At 49.0% G+C, this 20643-nt stretch overlaps 2 protein-coding genes across 3 annotated transcripts in view; one reads left to right on the top strand and one right to left on the bottom strand.

Moving 5' to 3' along the window:
- The window catches only part of yeats2 (YEATS domain containing 2), a 43129-nt gene extending 35380 nt beyond the window's left edge, over positions 1–7749 (top strand). Inside the window, exons 26-30 of the mRNA XM_056293270.1 lie at positions 1210–1414; positions 2109–2344; positions 2656–2730; positions 3395–3468; positions 5948–7749. Of these exons, the coding sequence (XP_056149245.1) occupies positions 1210–1414; positions 2109–2344; positions 2656–2730; positions 3395–3468; positions 5948–6056 (699 nt within the window). The 3' untranslated portion in view covers positions 6057–7749. The remainder of the gene's footprint in view (positions 1–1209; positions 1415–2108; positions 2345–2655; positions 2731–3394; positions 3469–5947) is intronic.
- Positions 7750–10165: 2416 nt separating this feature from the next.
- On the bottom strand, positions 10166–17655 carry map6d1 (MAP6 domain containing 1). Of its 2 annotated transcripts, XM_056293638.1 has the most exons (4): positions 17439–17655; positions 16741–17330; positions 15682–16003; positions 10166–11084 (listed from the first exon to the last, which is right to left on the bottom strand). In XM_056293638.1, the coding sequence occupies exons 1-4, from the start codon at positions 17466–17468 to the stop codon at positions 11007–11009; spliced, it is 1020 nt and encodes a 339-aa protein (XP_056149613.1). In that variant the 5' UTR covers positions 17469–17655; the 3' UTR covers positions 10166–11006. The 2 variants fall into 2 exon arrangements, with proteins under 2 accessions (XP_056149613.1, XP_056149611.1); XM_056293636.1 differs by having other exon boundaries at positions 16741–17655.
- Positions 17656–20643: the final 2988 nt, after the last annotated feature.

The following is a 20643-nucleotide window of genomic DNA, read 5'->3' as shown; positions in this document are numbered from 1 at the left end:
TCTCAATACAGAAGCGATCAGTGAAGTCTTTGTTAGATTTTGAATTATGCCTGACGATGTTTTAATGAGGTCTGTGTGAGAAAAAAAGTGACCCTATCTTTTAAAGCTGACATCAGTCAGCCTGTTTCCCCATATTTCTTTTGGTTTTTTCTTTTAGAATTTTTTTTCTCCCCAATTGTATCCGGCCAATTACCCCCCCCCCCACTTCTGATTCGTCCAGGTCGCTGCTCCACCCCCTCTGCCGATCCGGGGAGGGCTTCAGACTACCACATGCCTCCTCCAATACATGCGGAGTTGCCAGCTGCTCCTTTTCACCTGACAGTAAGGAGTTTCACCAGGGGGACATAGTGCGTGGGAGGATCACGCTATTCTCCCCAGTCCCCCCCCCCCCCCGACAGGCGCCCCCGACCGACCAGAGGAGGCGCTAGTGCAGCGACTGGGACACGTACCCACATCCGGCTCCCCACCCGCAGACACGGCCAATTGTGTTCTGTAGAGACGCCCAACCAAGCCGGAGGTAACACGGGGATTCAATCCGGCTTCCCCTGTGTTGGCAGGCAACAGAATAGACCGCCACGCTACCCGGACACCCCGTTTCCCCGTATTTCTGCCTCGTAGTATATGCCCTGTAACATCATGGGGTGAGGGCACCTGTATTGCTGGTGATTGTTTGGAGCGCCGATGTCTGCAGTGTGGGTCTGTGTGTGCCCCGCCAGACTTTTGACTCAGCGAGCTTTGTGCTGGCCTCATGTCTTCCTATCTGGTTAGATGTGTATCTGCCCGAATGTCCCCTTTCATCTCGTCCTAATTGGTTTGTACATGGCCCGCATAGACCAGCCTGTGTCTGGACTGCCAGTCCTCTCTGTTTCCTGCTATGACAGGCTGTCGGACAGGCACAAACGTGGATATTTATATCTGCAGGTTGCGAATTAACCAAGGGGGCACAGAACTCAAACTCATTTATTGGGAGGTTGAGGATAAGGAAGAAATTGTTGCTGGGTGGCTATTTATGGACTGTGAAGAGACTGTGTGTGTGTGTGTGTACTTGTGTGGGGGGGGTACGCATGCTCACCTCCATGTACGCCTGGATGCCTGAGTTTGCACACAAATACAAGCTGTGCAGTCCCAACACGTTTGTCCATGGTTAATCTGTGAATTACTCGGGTGGTGCACCTTTTAAAATAACACATGGTGATGTTCTGTCTGAAGCTCCAGCGAGCCGTGGCAGTGAAGCGGGTTGTCCAGGACGTATTGGACCGCTCGCCCCGTCTTCAGGCACTCACTCCCCCCAAGACCAGAGAAGTGGTCCAGTGGTGCCGGCAGAGGGGCTACACGCCGCCTGATCCCGAGCCCCAGCGCAAAAATGACGAGGAGTCCATTGAAGATATCCTCACACAGATAGACAGTGAGCCTGGTGAGTTTGTGTTTATTTGTGTGTGTGTGTGTGTGTGTGTGTGTGTGTGTGTGTGTGCGGGGCTTGGCTAGTTCGGTGAGTTGTTTTTGTGTTTCTATAGCCTGCCCATGCTGTTTTCTTCTCTCCATATCAGATCAATATTTTGCCTTCATTATTCCTGCACAGGCGAAGTGTGGGTGTAGTGTTTTTTTTTTCAGAAGTGAAACACTCTCCAGTTCGTCTAGTGATGTGGTCGGCGTCCAGTTATGTGTGTGAAAGCGACCTGTGTGCAGCCTTGTCAATTCCTTTCACTGCTATTCATGGGGAGTCCTAATTAATTCTGTCCATTGTCTCTAAAGGGTGAGAGACGAGGCTGCTGTGCAGTGAGCCACACATTTGCCTGAGCCCAAACAACTCATTACTCTGAGTTGCTCCTGTTGTTATTTCTCTTTCCAACTCACTTGTGCAGTTTATTGAATCACAACTGTCAAATTGGAGCAAATGTAAAACGAAGCGATGTTGAAAAAGCAATCGAGGTTTGGTGCTCGAGGTTACATTCAGCATTATTGTGCTGTTTTAAAACAGACACCCCCCCGTATATTAAGCATTCACCGTCAGAAGTAGTGAAATACTGAAGCACTTACCGTTTCTCCTCTGCTGGCGTGCAGCTGTTTGTCCGCTTCAGCGTCCCAACATCTTGTCAATTCCTTTGCAGAGTGCCCGTCCACCCTGAGCAGCTGTGACGAGCTGGTGCTGCGGCTGGAGCAGATGCAGACCCTGCTGAAGACCGAACCGGAGGAGACGGATGATGAAATAGTGGACATCATCTCTGTGTCTCCGCCCCGCCAGAAGCTGAAGGTCAAAGAGGAGGAACAAGAGGCTGACTCGGAGCCCAAGTTCTTCTTGGGTCCATCTCTTTCTGCCCAGTTTGTCAGTGAAGCAGCTCAACAGGTCAGAGAACCACACTGGGTTGTTTCTGAAGGGGAGGGAGAGCTAGGAGCTAAGTCTTGAACTGCAGCGTTGCACTCCTCATGCAAACCTTTGTTGGACTCCTGCTTCCTGCAGAAATTTTTGCTTCATGGAAAATAATAATTTCAGACTTTACCAAAATATTGCTTTGTTTGAGCATTCTGTGTGCCTTTTACAAATATTTGCATAGCAGATAAATCTCCCTGAACACTGCTGTTCAGAGCAGAAATTTTAAGCAAATGGGTGTCAGCAGTCACACCCCTTCCTAACATGATTGTTTTACCTTCCCTCAGATTGGGGTAACCTTACAGCCAGTGGAGGTGGAGAAGAACGTCTTTGCTCCAGTGGTGGAAGCCATGATTCTCAAGGTAGGGCCAGTGTTGTAGTACTCGAGTCCTGGGCTCGGACTTGAGTCCTGATTTTCAGGACTCGTGACTCGACTTGGACTTGAGCATTGATGACTCAGACTCGGTCTCGAGCATTGACTATATTCGGACTCAGAAGTTGGAGATGAGGACTCAGACTTGTTAAATGATAAAGACTTTTTTTTTTGTTTTTGCTAGTTTTTTTGTAATAGGCCCTAATAATTTGGCATAAGATATTCATCGCTATATTAATACCGTAACATTATTCAATTTCGTGCAAGGGCAGGCATGTGTGTTCCACCTACATGCGGATTCACGTGCATACCCTCATGTTCAGTAAGTTAGTGCTAAGAGGCCTAAAGAGACGCCCTGACTCAGGCTCAACCACGATGACTCAGACTCGAGGTTTAGTGACTCGACTACAATACTGGGTAGGGCACTTTGCCGGCCAGGTCAGTGAAGTTGGCCACATACACTGGAATCATTGTTATCCTGGCATACCCTTGAATAAAATGATGAACATATGTATGCGGCGCATGCCAACACAGTATTGTTTGTTTCCCCTTGCACTGTACTGGAGACTGGGTTTCTTTGTGACTAATAAAGTTGTTGGTGTGTGTGTGTTTGTGTTTGTGTGTGTGTGTGTGTGTGTGTGTGTTTACTGCAGGCTACTGAACAATTTGCCAGTGACATCCTGAGAGAGGCTCTCGCTGGAGCCTACGCCAAGTCCCCGCAGAACAGGTCAGAGATACACCCTTAGTAAAGCATTCTGATTCTGATTCTGATTATGCCGTTCCCTAACATAGTAGTCCATTTGTACATCCCCTGCATGTACTTTACCCAGTATCTTAAGTGGTGCTGGTCTGAACTATTCTGATGGTGTCCCGTGTTCATCTAACTGGCAGGGGTTTCAGGACTACTTTGAGGAGGATTTTTGCAAAATAGCTCATTTTAATGTTTTGCTGCTGTCAGAGAAGCTACCATATCAGAACTACCCTTTTAGAGATGATATAGTTTTATTTTGCTGCCATCAGTGGAATAGATGGATAATACAGGTTAAGAGTGATTAAATAAAGTTCAACTATTAAAGTTAATTACCAAATTTTCCTCAGTAAATAACTTAAAAATAACTGTTAACGTGTCTTGTTTTTGGACATTTAGGGGAAAAAAATGCGTTTAATGGTTTCAAAAAGAGACAGACATGCAGACACTGCCTAGTAACAGCTGGGCTGCAGGGAGGGCGAAGTGGTTGTATGGCGGTACTGAGGGTGTGTGTTATGGTCCAGAATACCATGTGAGCGACCTTGACAGGACCGACTGCAAAGAATTTGTTTAGCAAGCAAAGCAGCCGCTCAGTGCGTGCAGCAACAAACAAGTTGTGCCACAGTGAATGAGACAGAAGTGGCGCTATTTTGTTAAATTTTGGCAGTACAAGACACACGGATTTACTCGGAGTGATGGGCTCATTTTGTCATTTTCTGTTTAACCTTATTTCTGTGAGCAGCATGCTGTCTGTCTGTGGACTGCAACAGCCGGGTTACTTCAAGGCAGCAGCTCTGGTGCAGTTATGGGAGTCAGTGACTACAGCTGTAAAATGCAGTTGTCACGCTCTTTCATAACTGAACTGTGTGTGACTTTGACCGCATTTGGCCCTAAAATGAGGCGTGACAGGGGCGTCCGGGCAGCGCAGCGGTCTATTCCGTTGCCTACCAACACAGGGACCGCCAATTCAAATCCCCGTGTTACCTTCGGCTCGGTCGGGCGTCCCTACAGACACAATTGGCCATGTCTGCGGGTAGGAAGCCGGGGTGTGGGTATGTGTCCTGGTCGCTGCACTTGCGCCTCCTCTGGTCAGTCGGGGCGCCTGTTCGGGGGGCTGGGGGGAATAGCGTGATCCTCCCACATGCTACGTCCCCCTGGCGAAACTCCTCACTGTCAGGTGAAAAGAAGCGGCTGGCAACTCCACATGTATGAGAGGAGGCATGTGGTAGTCTGCAGCCCTCCCCGGATCGGCAGAAGGGGTGGAGCAGTGACCGGGACGGCTCGGAAGAGTGGGGTAATTGGCCAGATACAATTGGGGAGAAAAGGGGGGGGGGGGGAAACTACACACAAAGACAGACAAAATATTACATGTTTTATTTAACTCGCAGCAAAGAATTCGAGTAGGCTCACTCCCAGTAACATAATACACAAAACACAATATTATTTTTTTTTTTTTAACTTTAAGCAATAAGGAGATAAAGACGCCGGCTTTCCTTCAATAGAAGGATAAAACAAGATTATGCACTCGAGCTGCCAGCTGACATCTGTCTCGGTTACTATCGGCTGTTATAGTCTGACATGATTTAGCATTGCTGCGGTGCTGTGGCCGTATGTTAACACCTCGTCGCAAAGTTGATGTTTCACTTTACCGTGAGAAATCTGATCAAAATGTGACCAAACTCAGATCATTTTGAGGAGTTGGATTCGGATTTTTGGTCAGTTTGAATTTTTCCGCACGCAGTAGCGCACACAAAGACAAGTTGTCGCGCAAGAGCCGATCAAGAAACATGATAAAAAAAAAGTAAGGAAAACATAAAACCCATCACAGCTAGAATAGGATACATAAAATGAGATGGTTATAAATGTTTTGGTAGTTTTCTAAACGTTTAGTACTCTGTTAATGTTTAAACGTTAATCTTTTAAAAAGATCACATCCTTCATATGAAGAGTTACATTGTTAGCAGCCTGTCTGCTGCCTGGCTCACTGACGTAGCTGGCTGATGGCGCTCACTGACTCTCACTCCACCAAGAGTCAAAAATGCTAGAAACTGACCCCGAGACTCGGTGGTTACCGGTCTTTGATAAATAGTGCTACCTGTGTAGGCTTTATACTTGCGTAGTTACTCCGTTAACAGCATTTTTGGGTCCACGGTGCAGTGGCTCGCACTTGTGCGTTTCTGTCTCACCCCTGTGTAGTGAATAAGGTCCCATCGGGAGCAATGAGATTCCTCTGAAAGGGCAAACAAGGGTAGAATCTTATGCGTTCCTCATGAGACCATTTTGCAGGGAAAAAAATTTTCCCCAAATACAGAATCAGGACCTGCAGGTCCAGCTTAAAAAAAATTAATCTTTAAAGGCTGGAAAATGATGTTTGAGCCAGGGCTTCACCAAATCCTCTTTTCTCTGTTGTAGCGTGAATCATGCTCACATCCCTCCTTCTGTTGCATGGTGCTTGCAGGGCTCCAAGAGAAATCACGGCCATGAACGTCCACCAGGCGGTCGGCAGCGTCCCCACCTGTGACTTCCTCACCAACGTGCACATGGGTTACCTGACCAACGACAAATGACACGAAGCAAAGGCTGACCCGCCCCAAGAAAGGGACACATACACACTGGCGAACGCCATCTGAACCTCTGGCTACCGAGCAGTTGTGTCTCAACAGTAGGGGGAGCGCCGGCAACAGAGGAGGAACAGGACTGCGGGCCTGCAACTGAAAACGCACTTGTTTGAATCTTCACACCATGGAACCGGTCCTCTCGCTTTAGTGGTTATGTAAACGCTGACAAGGGGCTCATGTACTGAACTCGCTGACGACATTGATACGAGTTCGCCGTTCGCTTCTCATCGCAGTCATGCAGCAGCGGCTAACAAATGCTTCAGCCGTCGCAAGAGTCTCGGGAGGTTTTAGTTTCTTCACGTTTTTGGAAAGCTGTGTTTTGGTCCATTTGTCAATTTTTCAGAGGAAGTTGAATGTTTTTCCCCTCACAACAAGATTATATTGGTGATGAAATGCCTTCCACCAGACAGTTAAGTCCGGGGGGGAAGCGCAGGCTAACTTACTTAGGGGTAGTGGACAAATTTCCCCCTCCTCCCTGTCCCAATCCCATCAACTCTCCCTCTAGACTTATTTGCACTCGGTCACTTAATTCTCCATAGAGAATGATCCGGAGGATTTAGTCAATGGAGTTTGGTGAAATGGTAAAAAGTACCAACCAAAATCAGAAACCTCAAGTATTTGACAAAATTTCCCCTGACCGGGGGACATACTGCATGAGCAGTATCTCTCAGATAGCCTTATAAGTAACAAATAATGTAAAACCTTGACTAATTTATAACAACAAATCTTAATCTTATCAAGAGTAATATTGTTGAATTAAACTCAAATGTTATGTCCGACTTTGATTAGTTGCCATAACGACCAAGGACATCATGAACGCCACGGAGGATTTTCAGAGGAATCGTCTTGTCGGGCTTCTGTAGGCATTAAAGCTTTTTCACAAGGTTCGCCGAGATGACGAGAAGCCGTTTTTGTGTCAAAGGTGCGGATGTGATCTGCGGTCATCGTTTCATCTGTTGGATCTGAACCACACCTACTCACAAGATCTCAGTTAAACCTGCAGTCTTCAGCGTGAGCCACCGGCTGAGTCACTCGAGCATGAATGATCGTGAGTCCAAGAACCTGTCGGTATAGTTTTCCACTTTCGTTCCTGGCCCGGTTCGGATAACCAGTTCAAGTACCTTTTTTTTTTTTAGCATTCTGTGTTTACCACCATCATGTATCTAACATGTAAACAGTATATATGACCAACATGATATAGTTGAAGTTGTTCCAATTTCAATTTTATTTTTATATATTATAGCAATACCTGAAAACGGTGATGGCTTAACAGTAGTGTGTGTGTGTGTGTGTGTGCGTGTGAGCATGTGTGTGTGAGCGCATATGTGTTTGTGCGTCTGTGTGTGTAATTATTTGGGTACTGCATGTACTCAAAAGGGTAACTGACTATATCCGAGTGAATGCTAATGTGTGTATTGTTGACGATGATACAAATAGTTGACGACCGACGTGGATGTTGTGTGCGAAACGTGTCGAGCTTCGCTTTTCGTTAACTTGTGGACCGGGTGAGCGGTAGCGTTTGGGCAGGGCGGTTGTGATGCCTGCTTGACCAAAATGGGGTAGAGTATCTGAACATGTTGTTTTAAATTTTCAGGGCACACCTAAATATAACCTGTATTCTTGTAATAAAAAATTCAAAACCTGTTTAGCAAAGAGTGGTCCCTTTTTTTTTTTGTCAGACATTTAGCTGCAGCTACACTTAGCTAAACATTTTTAATTTTTTTTAATTTTTTGGTAAACAGAACCCAGTTTATTAACCATGTACAGTCTACTGGACAGGGCTGATGTGGAGACTTGGCTGTAAGCTTGTGCTCTTTAAAGGAGACTTCCAGCACTGCATCAGGCACGGCTCCGGGATTTCAGTTTTGGGTGGACCAGGCCTCCCTCGGGGGGTCCGGGGGCATGCTCCCCCGGAAGAAAATTTTTCAATTTTGATAATTTAAATGCATCAATTTGGTGCATTTTGAGACCAAAATCGAGCTAGATAGAATAACAAATGGAATCACAAAAAAACCCCCTCATAATTCATGCAACATTGACAAAATGAGCCAAAATGTTAAAAATTACTCAGTGCAAAATATATACTGCTTGAACAGCAGCAGTACCATCACTTGCCAACGTTGAAAGCCAGTGAGTGACCATTTTGAAGTATAATTCTATCACTGACCAACCAATAGAGGGCGCAACAGGTCTGTGACCAAGCAACCACAGCCCAATCAAAGGCCCTGTCGCCGGCGTCGAACATCACATCACGTGTCTTCATGAACTTGCTTGCGCATGAACGTCAACATATAAAATTATGTTTATAAAAACTATTTTTAGCACAAAATCGTGCGATTTCGAATCATTTATGACTAAATGAAAATTTGTAAAAAATAATATATATAATATTTTTTTTGGGGTAGGAAAATTGTAGGGTGGGCCTGGTGAAAAGTGGGCGGGCCTAGGACCGTCAGGCCCACCCATAACGCCGTGCCTGCTGCATATTCTCACCATTATAACTCTGGTGGCCGCTTTCAAGCGCAGCCTGGAGGAAGAAACCTGGGGCCTCATGCGTCATCGTTACTATGGGCAAACGTGTTCTCACACACCCATGGGATACTGTAGCCCTGAAGTTTGTCTCAGAGGTCACTGTGCAACCTGGGTAACCCCTGAATTTAGACAGCGATTGGCTAACACTGATGTCTTTGCAGGCCTGGGTGATGGCTCGTTGCAGGAGGTAGACAATAGACGTTAGGAGGAAGGAATTACAAATAAACATCATGCTTTGCGGCAGCCTGCCAGGCAAACTTGAGGGCGAAAAAATCCCATGGGTGTGTACGAACAAATTTGCCCATGAGGCCCCTGGTGGTTGGTGATGTGGTGGACACGTATTGGGGACAGAATTCAACCCAGGAACTAAGGGTTAAGTCATGGTTGCCCTGGCAGGTTAACGCAGGGTTAAGTTATGGTTGTCCAGCCAGTATTCTGATTATTCTTGCCACCTCCGCTCAGTCGAGCAGTGGTTTGGTTGTCTCGCTGATTTACCGTGGATTAAAGAAAGTTGCCTACACGGCTAAAGTGTGAACCTACGGTCTTCTCCGTTCCTTCGGCACTACACTGGTGACCCCGACGTCGGTTTTCGGATAAGTTTTCTGAAACCACACACATTATGGCTACGAACGCCGTTGCAATTAAACTGCCGGAGTTTTGGGAGTCTTCCGCGGCTACGTGGTTCGCGCAGGCTGAGGCACAGTTCGCGCTCAGAGACATAACAGCAGACGAGACCAGGTACTACTACGTAGTGGCAGCGCTGGGGTGCGCTACGGCTTCCAGTGAGCTCTTTTTCTTTTTTCTTTTTCTCCCCGATTGAATCCGGCCAATTTCCCCACTCTTCCGAACCGTCCCGGTCTCCGCTCCACCCCCCTCTGCCGAGCCGGGGAGGGCTGCAGACTACCACATGCCTCCACCGGTACGTGTGGCGTCACCAGCCGCTTCTTTTCACCTGACAGTGAGGAGTTTCGCCAGGGGGACGTAGCGCGTAGGGGGGGGGGAAATCACGCTATTCCCCCACAGTTCCCCCCCCCCCCGAACAGGCACCCCGACCGACCAGAGGAGGCGCTAGTGCCTCGAACAGGACACATAACCCACATCCGGCTCCCCACCCGCAGACACGGCCAGTTGTGTCTGTAGGGACGCCCAACCAAGCCGGAGGTAACACAGGGGATTCGAACCGACGACCCATGTGTTGGAAGGCAACGGAACAGCCCGCCACGCTACCCGGACGCCCGGTGAGCTCTTTTTTCCCGACCCTCTTCTGTTTCTAACGGTTTTCAGTTCGCCTCTTCTCGTAAAGTTGAACCCAAACGATTCGAGCCGCAGGATCTGAAATGGACGTTACGACTGTAAACTACTAATAAGACACGTTAGCCCGTAGCTAACGGGTCCGACCCTTTAGCCGAGCGGTTAGTGACGCCGCCTTGTGGTGCAGTACACCTCGTATCGAATCCCGCGCCGGGCAAGAAAACAACCGGTTACACGAATAACAAAATGGCGGCTGAAAGAAAATGGCCGGTGCTGAAACCTGGCGGTTTATTTATGGTACACTTGGGTTACGTTACTGGCGCTTTATTTTCTGAACAGATATACAAAATAACGGACCAAACAACGCTTTCTCAAAATAGTGGTTGAATATTATGGAAATAAATCATTCCGTTTTTTTTCTTCCTTAATAAAAGACTAGCAGATTTTTTTTTATTATTATTTTTTGCAACACCAAAGGGCAACAAAGTGCTTCGAGCATACACGCTTACTGACAAACAGTGACCTTGTCATTGTTGTGGGTTCGACATCACGTATACAAACAGACAGGACAGATCATTCCGAGTCAATGGGGGGGCGCACATACACGCTCACACACACACACACACACACACACACACACACACACACACACACACACACACACACACACATACACATACACACGGAGCAGCCGTGTTCTCGTGCGTCTTCACAACACTGCAAAACAAAGCTCGGGGGGGGGGTTCTAACTATTTAGTTACATGCATATTCATTATCCGAAGCAGACGGGTCAAGAAGGACTGTAGAAGGGAGGAAATCTCTGCGTGACATCTGTTTTCTCTCTCTCTCTCTCTCTCTCTCTCTCTCTCTCTCTCTCTCTCTCTCTCTCGGCTTTACAATACTGACGAGGCAGCCGACTTCTCCAGACCTCGTCCCTCCAGATACACTGACACAGCATACAGTACATTCCCTTGCATAGATTTCTCGTGTGTGTGTGTGTGTGTGTGTGTGTGTGTGTGTGTGTGTGTGTGTGTCTGGAATGGACAGAAAACATTCCTGGTTGGTTCCTTGAAAGTGACGACCATCGGAATGGCTCGGGTCATTTTAGGACGCTGGTCAGATGTTGAAGACCCTGGGTCCGCTTTGGAAGACGGCGGACGGGTTTGGAGGGAGCTTGGTCCTCACCAGCTGCTCCTGTGACACACAAAGACAAAAGGAGGCGATGGGTGGGGGGGGGGGGGCGAGAGAGAGAGACTGAGGGGTTAGGGTTCAGATGATGTTAAGTGTGACAGCCGACGTGCAACAGCCCAATGCGTAGCAAGGTTGGTGGGAGTGGCGGTGATGAGGAAGGGCAGTGGCTGTGGTGCAGCGGTGAGGAAGGGCAGTGGCTGTGGTGCTCAGGCTGGACATGGGAAATGAGAAGAGACTGGTTTGGGCTGTGCCGTCGCAGATCATCAGGCCCGCTGTCGGCGTGCTGACAGATTGGCTAGATCACTACCTGCTGCTTAGCCGTGCTCTGTTGCACCGATGGCAGCCCCCCTCAAAGCCTTCCCGGGGCCCTTACAGGCTTGTGTCAAAGAAATGGCTCTTAACGTTCCGGCGTTCCTTCTATTCCTGTCTTTTCGGCGTATGAAAATGGTTTTGGTGCCGGTGCATTCGTGGAGCTGTTGAGCTTTTATCAGACAGTCAGGAGAAGAGTTTTGCTTTCTGTCCCGGCAGCGCTCTGAATGTGACTGCACAACGGCGTCGGTGAGAAGGAAAATTGTGTAACACCCACACAATGCATAAGCCGTCAAAGGTGGTGGTGTGTTGTGATTTTATGTGTGCATGCATGTGTGTGAGTGTGTGTGTGTGTGTGTGTGTGTGTGTTCAACCCCCACCCCCTCCACCAAGCCGTGCAGCAGCCGGGTTTAGCTTTCTCCGAAATTAGACTCCTGCTAAGGATGACTGCAGCCCACTGCAACGTCACATCACATTAAAGCAGAAAGGAAAATAAGCCATCCTTTGGCACTCGCTCCCGTTTTCCTTTTCTCTCTTGCCCCCCCCCCCCCTTGCTGTCCATCTACCATGCACGCACTCATAATACAGTGCACCACCACCCCTTCTCACACTCTCCCTCCCCAGCTTTCATAATACGACTCCCCCACCCCCGCTGACAGAGTTCTGCTAACTTGGCACAGGATGCTCCCGTCGTCCCAGGCAGCGTGGGAAAAGGGAAAAGGTCCAAGTAAGCAGAACAAGTAGAAACAGGACAGAGAGAGAGAGAAAGCTAGGGCTGTGGATGGAAGACAGGCAAGGGAAAAGGGAGAGGGGGAAAACGAAGAGAAAGCACAAGGGAATGGGGAGGATGGGCAGAGGACAGGGATTTTAGGATGCACTGTTCCCCGAGTCTGTTTTGCCCTCTTTTTTTAAGCAGTTCAGAGACTGCTGATGTTCACCTGTGGCACAGCCACATTAAAACAGAGCCTTTTTCCCCCCCTTCCACACATCGGGTTGTGATGTTCGGGGCGCGCGCCACGGGAGTCCTTAGAGCAGTAAGTAAGCCACGTCGTAGGAATGCTGCGTCTACACTATAAGCCATCCATTAATTTGTCAAGACACACACACACAAAAAAGGTAGAGCAACACGTTTCAGTACTGCAGTACTCTGTTGGCTGTTTGACGGTTTTGCCTGGCTCGACCGTGGCTTAAGCGGCCCGTCCTCCCACGGATGTGTTTCCAGGGCCGAGTCCGAGCCCACCGCTCGCCTCCCCTGCTGAGGGCCCGGCGCTGTGACTCGCCGCGCCCCATTCACGCCGGGCAGACTGCCGGGCCTCGGGTCTAACGTCGGCTCGTTCCCTCGGTTCGCAAGCTCACGGTCCCGTTTAGTACATGCGACCTGCCCTCAGCCGGTTCATGAAAAACACGCCGGTCCCCCGGCACAGAAGTATTGTCCCTGCCCGTGTTTTCATGGAATTACGGATGCCCGCAAGTCGATCATCTTATTTATTTCGGCTGAGCGGGCGCACAATTTGAGAGATTGGTTTGACCAATAATGAGGTTTTAATCGCCTCCAAACTATCTCATAATCAAGACCAGATTGATTTTGATTTAAGGAGCTTATTTAGGACTTAGCCAATCATTTTCATAATGAATGTGTGGACTTAGACTCGCCGATCCAGCAGCGTAGCATGATTCCGCATGAGCGGCCTAGCTCTGCTGGTCACCACACAAGACTGGCGCTGCTATCTATGCATGTTATAAAATAGCAAAAAGCTGAGAAGAGTGTGCTCCTAAGCTTTTGTCTGTGCCTGTAATATCACGGTCCCCTATAGATAGTTCCAGCAAAATATCCCCACCCAGTGTCATTTGTACTGGTGTGGGATGTATAATGCTTGGTCAGACACCTCTATGTGTGCGTGTGTGTTGTGTGTGGGGGGGGATAGTGTTGAGTCAATAATGACTTGGCAGTGAGTGGGCCGTCGGTGACTGGGATGGATTATCTGAGTTTGACCTGACCCACTGCCAGACTGGTTTGTGTCACATTTGCAGAGGTGCTGGGGCTGATAAATCTGCCTGAAAACTTGTTCGACTGCAGGATGTGCGTATTTTGCACGTTTGTTATTTCGAATGCATGAGAGAATGTCTGCCAATGGTTGTCGGAGTAAAGATGACAACTGTCTGCGGTGGCAGCATCTGTCGGGTATTAGAAAGACCTGATTAAGAGGGCGGGGTGGTGAATTTACAGTTCCAGGGTACCCTTTAGTCGCCAACATCCTTCCTTCCTCAACGAATAGCAAATTTTCGCTCCGACGGAGTAAATGTTATTAATAGATTCTATGGCCCAACATTGACACCACTCGAGTCGACCTTCACCAGTATCACACTGAATAGGGAGGGACATATAGGCCCCAGAGACATCTGACCGAAGCACTTATTAGTCAGAAAATTATGCAAATCACCAACAGGTCATCTTGCTTTCCATTGATGTGGTAATTGCGTTTTCGGAGACGCTCCCTCACACAAGGATGGGGAAGACGGGGTGGTGGCAAACCGTCTCTTTCGCCCGTCCCTGAAAACTAGCTCATTTTCTAAGTCTGTCCCGGATGTGTCTCAGCGTGAGAGGCCAGTGGTTAACAGCAGTGCGGTCTTGCCGGTGTCTCTGTGTGTTCGCTCCCACATTAACCAGTGAAGCGTATCCTAGCTCAGAACAGCACATGACACTGGCAGATGGTATTGACTGGCATTGGATAGGGATGGGGAGGGTGGGGGTTGCACTAAACCTCTGGAGATTCCCAAAAACTGTCTCACTCTCTGTCACGCAACAGCTGGCTTGTGTACACCACCCGGGGCACAGGGGAATGAGTTCTGTCAACCCGGTCAGGGCCAAATGTAATATTACCAAAAAAAAAACAAAAACAAAACTGACTTAACTTATTAGTTCTCCAGTTCCCTGAGCAAAGATTAGCTTGAGTCGGTCTACTGTTAAAAATTCCAATCCATCCGCACATCTGTCTCTTTGTCCGCCTATCCCCTTGTCTCATTTACTCTGAGCACAAATCTGGGACAAACCGTCCGACCACCGGAATATTTACTTTCTCTCGCGCGCTCATCAACCCCGTTCTATCCAGGTCAAAGTAATGAGAGGAGCACCAGCAGGGTGTTACCTAATACAGTACATGGCCCGTTTTAAACCGCTGGGTCACTTTGAGCTGCTCAGGGACACAACGTTGTATCACTTCTCTGAAGTGCCCCAGTAGCAGCAAGGCCACCTGGGAGATGTGTCAAGATGACTTTCAGGAGCATGCTGCAGTCTCAGCTTCCTGTAAAGCTGCACCCTTTGAGTCGAGTGATGCGTGAAAGACTTCTCCTGCGGTCACACGTACGCGAATGACCATCGCCTGCCGAGTCGAAATGGTAGCTCGTGCCGAATGCGGGCCGTGCAGGATGTGACGCACACGGAAATCAGTTTGTTGGTTTGTAGTCCGTTTGAGTGGTCGTGGGTCGCATGGACGGTTGTTGGGTTTGTGGTGGGGAAAATGTAACACCGAAGTCAAGAGGAAGACGAATAAATATTTTCACTTAATTGTCTCACTTGTACATGTTAGCGTAGTTTCCGGGACAAATACGGAGGGAGAACATTGGTGTACAAGTTATATTTGCTAGCTAGCTTAGCCAAGTTCAGCTAGCTAACAAATACCGCGAAATGTGAATTGATGTTATTAATAAATTGTCCATTTATTTGAGGTTCAGTGCCTGTCTCCTGACTCACTGCCAGCCAGCCAGCATCCCTCCTGTGGGGGAGTTTCTCACGAGCAGTGTCGTACAACACCGGCTGGGTAGACACAACAACAATCAACACCTCCTCCATCCTGGCTCACTAAGAACTACAGCCAGTTACAGCCAAGTGGTTCGAACCGCACGCTGCGGAGGCTGCGGATCCACCGGTCAAAGTTCACCAAAGCTGAACTCCACGTGAAGCAAAGCTATGAATTTCCTTCGCCACCGGAGGCCGCTTCGTGAGCGGGAGGCGAGCATTCGCCAGTGTTAATTTCACGTATGTGTGGCTTTCTACACTTTGGCGGTACCCGGGAGTGTGAATACCGGGAAATTCAGGGGGCTTTTGGGGAAAGCTTTGAGAGGAGCTAGCGAGTGCCTTTGATGCTGATGGTGAAGTAGCTTCTATCTGTCCTTCTACTCAATACGGGGGCCTCTATGACCCACTGCGTGGGAGAAAAATTGAGGAAATTTTTGGCCTCGCAGCACAACGCACTTCTTCAACAGCGAGAGTTACTGTGGCCTCTGTGCTCACCTCTCCCTTCGTTATACTGAAATCGGCCCTCTCGGCGAGGTTGCTCTGCTGGAGGCAGATGTTGCTGCCGGTGCCGCCGGCCTGGAGGGGTGTAGTGATGGGCTGAGGGACGGAGGCCGGCGGTACAGTAGTGCTAGTGTTGGGGAGATGGTTGCCCTGGTGCACCCCTGTGGACCTGTGAGCCTCCCCACTGTAGGCAGCCTGGTAGCTGGTCTCAGGGGGGAAATGGGTGGCATTGCTCTCAGGGCTGACGTACGGCGCTGGAAGAGTTTTCCTGGTGCTTTTGGCTGGTCTCACCCCAGTCCACGCTCGGTACTCTTGCCTGGATAGAAAGAAAACATCAGAGGGCTCGCAGAGGAGGAGATGGAACAGAAAGTCTATTGGGGTTGGTTGCGTGGATTACATTTAGTACTACACGCAAGACGACCAATTCTCTAGACTCACAGCATGACAATGTTTGTGCCGGATCAAGAGGACCGCTATTAGGCGAGTGGGAAGAGACAGTAAGAGACATAAGTCATTGTTCGTCTTGCTGGCAGGTTATCAAAATGGTGGAGTGAGGATAAGGGTGTTTCTGGCTTTTTATCTGCCACTGTAGAATGCTGCACCATCAAGTGAGGATTTCAGCACCAGAGATGACCCAGTAATCATCACCATCGTCCATCTGCATTGTGTTTCACATGCACGCATGGCCCCGGCGTCAAAACCAAATCCTCTAGGAGTCCTAATGATGCGCGCGAGCGCGGCGGTCTCGTTCTGTTGACAGAACCTTTATCGAGCGCTCCAGGATCGGAATATGGAAGCGCGTGAGACTTATCAGTGGCCTCCATTTCCACAGCACATGGAAAAACTGGTGGGAATCAATCAATAATTAATGCGTCTCATTCCTCACCGCAGCTATCATGATAGAACACTCCGACAAAGAATAAATAAAACAGGGGATAGTGAATATTTGACGACAGCCGAGCCCCTTTTACGCCCACTGTTGAAGCGGACAGTGACAGGTGCTGAAATGTGCGTGGTTGTGAGAGGAAAACGGGTATTAAAAAAACCATCTACCTGTATGAGCTGGTTTTGGCTGTCCCCGTCTCTTGCTGTTCTCCCCACTTTTGCCCCTTGCCCCGCTCCTCCTTCTCCCCCCGCACCCCCTGCGAGTGGCCGGCATGGGGGTAACTGTTTATCGGGCTGTCCGGAACGCCACCGTCAGCCCCGCTCCCTCCGTTACTAATCCAAGGGAAATTCTCTTTCCTAGGAATGGGCCAAGGTTTGAAATCCTGCTTGTATTGGGTGACGCTCGGGAAAGGCACCCCGGGCGGCTGGTAGTCCTCCCGGGGTTTGTAGCTCGGCTCCCTCCGCCCCCTGAGGGACTCCCGGGTCCCCGCACCGTCGACGGGGGCCTGCGGGGATCCGCGGGGGTCCGGGGTGGAATAGTTGCCCCTTGCTATTCGGTCCGCGGGAACCTGTTTGGTGACAGACTTCACCTCCTGCTCGGCGATGTCCGAGTAGTTCTGGATGGTCAGCGGGACCGACAGGTCCGATTTGTCGAACTGGTTCCAGAACCGAGCCAGGCAGCATACTCTGCTGATGCACGGCCAAGCCATCACCCAAACTGTTTCACTTGGAGGAAGAAGAGGAAAAAACTGACCAGGCTGAGAAACAAAAGAAGGGGGGGGAGGTAAATAACAAAAAGAAAAAAAAGAAAAAGAAAAAAAAAACCAAAAAAAAAAAACGAAACAAAAACACAACAAATCAGTTACATTGAAACGTAGCAGCGGCTCTATTTGCATACGCGTCCATTCGTAGGGAGCGCGCGCTGTCCAGCCTGTTCACGTCACAGGCGGCGGCGGCGTCTGCGACGGAGCTGCTGCGCGCCCCGCGTGTAGGGGATGGTGGTCGGACGGTCACGTGGTACCGTGATGGCGTCTCGGCTCCGCAGAGGAAGTCTGGGGGGACGCCGTTTCCGGCACCTCGCAGTCCTCGTTGGGGCTGCGTCCCGTTTGTTCCCATTTGTGTGGAGGTGATCAGCGGGAGGACGGGCGGCGTGCAGAGACTCCAGGCTGCACGTCTCAAAACGACCCAAAACATCCGAACTGTTTGTACCGTGCAAGGTGTTGCACATGGGCCGCGGCGTTACGTCATTAAACTGCAGCATCGCAGGGCTTGTTGACTGAAAACACCATTAGAATTACTGGTAGTATGGTACATTATTATTATTAGTATTATTATTATTATAACCGTGTTCGTATGGTAGTTTACTATCATCCATAAACATGATTATCATTTCATCATAATAGTTACTATCACAAGGCTAGCATATTTTGTGTATCAGCTTCAAACTGGCCACTACATATAAAGTACCATTTGGGGAAAATAAATGTTGAATTCCACCTTATTCTGTTTTAATGGAGAGCAGCATGTGCTTATTTATTTATTTATTTATTTATTTCTGCGGTCTCCGGACGGTGTCTCCACATCTTCGTATGGGCCCCGAGTCGCAGCATTACAGTGACAGGTGCTGAGAACGGGGCAGAATTACAAAGCTTAATATAGTAGAGCACTCTCGATGTTGGGCTAGGCCAGATGCCATGGTTTAAAACTATGTGTTTGTGGTAAATGTATGAATGTTCCACTCTGCACTTAGTCGATGGCAGCTAAGACCAGACAGAAAGGTAAAACTGCAGCGGGGTCCCTGACTCTTGATGTACTTGGTGAGCTAACCAGGCCACCAGGCCATCCCTGTCATCAGTCAGCCAGATCCCCAGTCTCTCTCTGACACACACACACACACACACACACACACACACACACACACACACACACACACACACACACACACAGGCCACACTTTAATAATAATGGAAAGAGTAATTTCACAGATGAGGGGGACTGATTTGTATGAAACCCCCTCTACCTGGATATATACTGCTTCCAATTTCAGATACAAACCAATCAAATTAAACCGGGTTAAACTCCCACCATGAGTGTGAAAACTATGGGGGGGGGGGCAGACAGAGGATTAGGCATTATGGGGAGGCCGAGTGTGTTAAGTGTTACAGATTAGTTTTGCCCTAATAGTCAAGATCCCTTTTATTTAGGCGATTCTCCAGACCGAACCTGCTATGTGTGATGCAGTAGTGTGAGTAAAAAACGTCATGTGTGCATATGTGCCATTAAAGGGTGAAAGAGCTGGAACTTTAAGGATCTTTATAAAGGCAGGACACAAAACCTTGTAAGCGTATCAGTAGTGGTCGGCCCACAGACCAACAGCGGCAGGTTTTACAGCCGTTGGGATACCCAGTATAACTGCAATACAACAGTGACGCAGTGATCTTTGCATGTACTCTGCTGTGGGAGGGCAGGTGTTGGAGTACTAAGTACTACAGTGGCAATAACAGTGTATCTGAATCTCACAAGCCATTTCCAGTGAGGAAAACATTGTAGAAAGTAGTTGTGGGGGTCCAGGTGAGGTGGCGGTCTATTCTGTCACCTACCAACACGGACATCACCGGTTCGAATCCCCGTGTTACCTCCGGCTTGGTCGGGCGTCCCTACAGACACAATTGGCCGTGTCTGCGGGTGGGAAGCCAGATGTGGGTATGTGTCCTGGTCGCTGCACTAGCACCTCCTCTGGTCGGTCGGGGCGCCTATTGGGGAGGGGGGCTGGGGGGAATAGCGTGATCCTCCCACGCACTATGTCCCTCTGGCGAAACTCCTTACTGTCAGGTGAAAAGAAGCAGCTGGCGACTCCACACGTATCAGAGGAGGCATGTGGTAGTCTGAAGCCCTTCCCAGATCGGCAGAGGGGGTGGCGCAGTGACCGGGACGGCTCGGAAGAGTGGGGTAATTGGCCGGATAAAATTGGGGAGAATAAGGGAGGGGGGGGGGGTCCAAAAAAAGAAAAGAAAAAAAGAAGCTAGTTGTGTAACACTACCATCTGCAGGGGAATATATGATATTACCTTCCTGTGCAGTACATGGCATACTTCTTAAGCGTGGGTGTACTGTAATGGATGTACCGTGTTGACCTAAGAGGTGGTAAGATTGCATGGGAGACAGGTGACCCAGGACTAGGCCACCTGATGTGTTGGTTATGTTCATGACGCCAGTTTAAATGCAATTCCTGAGTACAGGAGGGAAACATACAATTTTAATGCCACATGTTGTATAAAACAAGACCAAAGCAAAGCTTTCAGATAAATTAAAGAATGCCTCCCTGCAAACAGTTGTTTTCCTGTGACTTTGAAGACTCATAATGAATTCAACTAAAAGAACAAAAAAAATACAATGCAATACATAAAGTGACATTAAGTGAAAATGCAAGTCTTGAATTATGCATGCTTTTATTTTCAGAATTTACCATTTATCAAGTGAATGGTGATTTTTTTTTAAATGAGTGAATACAATAAGTGCTAAGAGTAACTAACAGGGTAGTAGTTCTTGAAGAGGTGAGTTTTGAACCTGCGCTGAAAGATGGGCAGTGACGCCGCTGTCCTGACATCAGTGGGGAGAGTTCATTCCACCCCTGTGGGGCCAGGACAGAAAAGAGCCGTGACCGGGTCGATCGGCAGCAGGGGCCTCTGAGCGATGGGGCAACCAGGCGTCCCGAGGCAGCAGAGCAAAGTGGTCGGGCGGGGGTGTAGGGCTTGAACATGACCTGGAGATAGGAAGGAGCTGTTCCTTTCACTGCCCTGTAGGCTAGCACCAGAGTCTTAAACTGGATGCGAGCAGCTACTGGGAGCCAGTGTAGGGACATGAGAAGGGGAGTTGTGTGGGAGAACTTAGGGCGGTTGAACACCAGACGAGCTGCAGCTTTCTGAACAAGCTCCAGAGGTCTGATGGCCGACGCCGGGGCACCAGCAAGGAGGGAGTTGCCGTAGTCCAGCCGGGAGATGACCAGAGCCTGGATGAGCACCTGTGCCGTCTCGTCGGTGAGGAATGGGCGACTCCTCCTGATGTTATAGAG

Source organism: Lampris incognitus, chromosome 14 (assembly GCF_029633865.1).
Source record: "Lampris incognitus isolate fLamInc1 chromosome 14, fLamInc1.hap2, whole genome shotgun sequence".
NCBI classification, from domain to species: Eukaryota; Metazoa; Chordata; class Actinopteri; order Lampriformes; family Lampridae; genus Lampris; species Lampris incognitus.
This window is presented reverse-complemented; position numbering and strand designations above follow the sequence as displayed.

Coding starts and splice junctions, on each gene's coding strand:
- map6d1 (XM_056293636.1), bottom strand. CDS start 17,468: ATGCAAATAGAGCCGCTGCTACGTTTCAATGTAACTGATTTGTTGTGT. Junction 16,004..16,740: donor GCCAAAACCAGCTCATACAG/GTAGATGGTTTT, acceptor CTTTCTATCCAG/GCAAGAGTACCGAGCGTGGA. Junction 11,085..15,681: donor TCAGTATAACGAAGGGAGAG/GTGAGCACAGAG, acceptor TGTGTGTCACAG/GAGCAGCTGGTGAGGACCAA.